The sequence below is a fragment of the Cebus imitator genome, unplaced genomic scaffold (assembly GCF_001604975.1).
Source record: "Cebus imitator isolate Cc_AM_T3 unplaced genomic scaffold, Cebus_imitator-1.0 Scaffold509, whole genome shotgun sequence".
Taxonomy (NCBI): Eukaryota; Metazoa; Chordata; class Mammalia; order Primates; family Cebidae; genus Cebus; species Cebus imitator.
This window is the reverse complement of record NW_016107824.1, coordinates 172,636-174,443: the sequence shown is the minus strand read 5'-3', so window position 1 is coordinate 174,443 and position 1,808 is coordinate 172,636. Positions and strand designations below refer to the sequence as shown.

The 1,808-nt window shown below is 58.5% G+C and overlaps 1 protein-coding gene across 5 annotated transcripts in view; it reads left to right on the top strand.

Moving 5' to 3' along the window:
* Positions 1–1,808, top strand: part of GALNS (galactosamine (N-acetyl)-6-sulfatase) — a 46,621-nt gene that overhangs the window by 23,844 nt on the left and 20,969 nt on the right. For all 5 annotated transcript variants that reach the window (XR_001820429.2, XM_017513910.2, XM_017513911.2 and 2 more), the window contains one exon: positions 1,467–1,570. Coding sequence is in view for 4 of the 5 variants with exons in the window: in XM_017513910.2 (XP_017369399.1) it covers positions 1,467–1,570 (104 nt within the window). In the remaining variant the exon portion in view is untranslated. The remainder of the gene's footprint in view (positions 1–1,466; positions 1,571–1,808) is intronic.

Below are 1,808 nucleotides of genomic sequence, written 5' to 3'. Positions count from 1 at the left end.
AAAAAAAAAAAAAAAGACTAGAAACAGGACATCTGAGAGAAAGAAAGTGGGGGGAGGGAGGAAGGAAGGAACACAGCACGGTCCCCCAGACGTGGCCACTGTCCCCAGTTGAGTGTCCTCTGTCCCCTGATGGATTCTGGGGCTCTGCCACTGCAAGCAGGGCCCTCCCTGAGCCAGGCCAGGTTCTGGGCATGTTCGCCTGTGAGGGACACAGAGCTGCTCTCGAGGCTCCGTCCAGAGCCTTCCCCCTCTGCCACTCAGACGGGGGTTGGATGGTGACGCAGGAAGGAGCAGCAGTGACTTAGCCATCCCGGGTGGTTCAGTTTGTTTCTTTTTTTGGAGACACGGTCTTGCTCTGTTGCCCGGGCTGGAGTGCAGTAGCGTGACTTCAGCGCACAGCAGCCTTGACCTCCTGGGCTCAAGCGATCCTCCCACCTCAGCCTCATGAATAGTGGGACTGCAGGGCGTGCCAGCGCACCCAGCTAATTTTTGTATTTTTTGCAGAGATGGGGTTTAGCCATGGCATCTCTTTAGTAGACCAGCCCAGGCTAGTTTTGAACTCCCAGGTTCAAGCCATCCACCTGCTTTGGCCTCCCGGGGTACTGGGATTGCAGGTGTGAGCTACTGCAGCTGGCCCCCTTCGTTCCTTTCTCCCCTTTTTTCTGGGGACTTGAAGGTGAGAGCCTCAGGTGGCTCTGGCTACAGCAGCAGGGATGACTTGTCCCTCTGACCTGGGCCCCCCAACCCCTCCTCTGTCTGGGAGTGAGCTGGGGATGGTGTGGTCACCAGGGCTGGGGGTCTTTGTCCTGTGACCACTCCCACAAGTGATAGTTTAGGGACCAAAATCCAGTCTTGGGGACTTGTCAGAAACACACATTCCTGCATCTCACCCTGTTCTACTGACTCAGAACCGTGGGGGGCAGGAATTGCCTGCATTTTAGGCAGATCACCCCAAACACAGGCTCCGGTGCCCGGGGCTCTGCTGTGGGAGTGTGTTTTTCTAAGTCCTGCATTTCCGTTTCGTCCCTGGGCGTGACGTCCCACTTTCTCCAGGAGACTTTGCAGTCACGGCATCAGGCAGTGGCGCCATCTCGGCTCACGGCAACCTCCGTCCACCTCCCAGGTTCAAGCCATTCTTCTGCCTAAACCTCCCCAGTAGCCGGCATTACAGGCGTGCACCACCACACCCAGCTAATCTTTTGTATCTTTAGTAGAGATGGGGTTTCACCTTGTTGGCCAGGATGGTCTCGATCTCCTGACCTCATGATCTGCCTACCTTGGCCTCCCAAAGTGATGGGATTACTAGTGTGAGCCACCACAACCAGCCAAGACTCAGATTTTACACTGGAGCCAGAGTGCCCTTTGTCCCCACTGAGTCTCAGTGACTCACTGTCACCTGGGGAGGGAAGGGGAGGGCTTGGCGAGGTCGGGTCCCAGTGGTCTGACTTGCAGCCCCTCTCTCTCAGGTGGCAGCAACGGCCCCTTTCTGTGTGGGAAACAGACCACGTTTGAAGGAGGGATGAGGGAGCCTGCCCTTGCGTGGTGGCCGGGACACATCGCCGCAGGCCAGGTGAGTCAGCGTCAGCCTGTCTGCTGGGCAGCAAGTCCAGGCCTGTGGTCATGCTAGGGTGCGAGCCCCTCACTGCCCACCACCCCAGGCACCCCCATTCTCATCCTCACCACCCTCCACCCCCCACACGCCCAGGCTCATCCTCACCACCCTCCACCCCCCACACCCCCAGGCTCATCCTCACCACCCTCCACCCCCCACACCCCCATTCTCATCCTCACCACCCTCCACCCCCCAC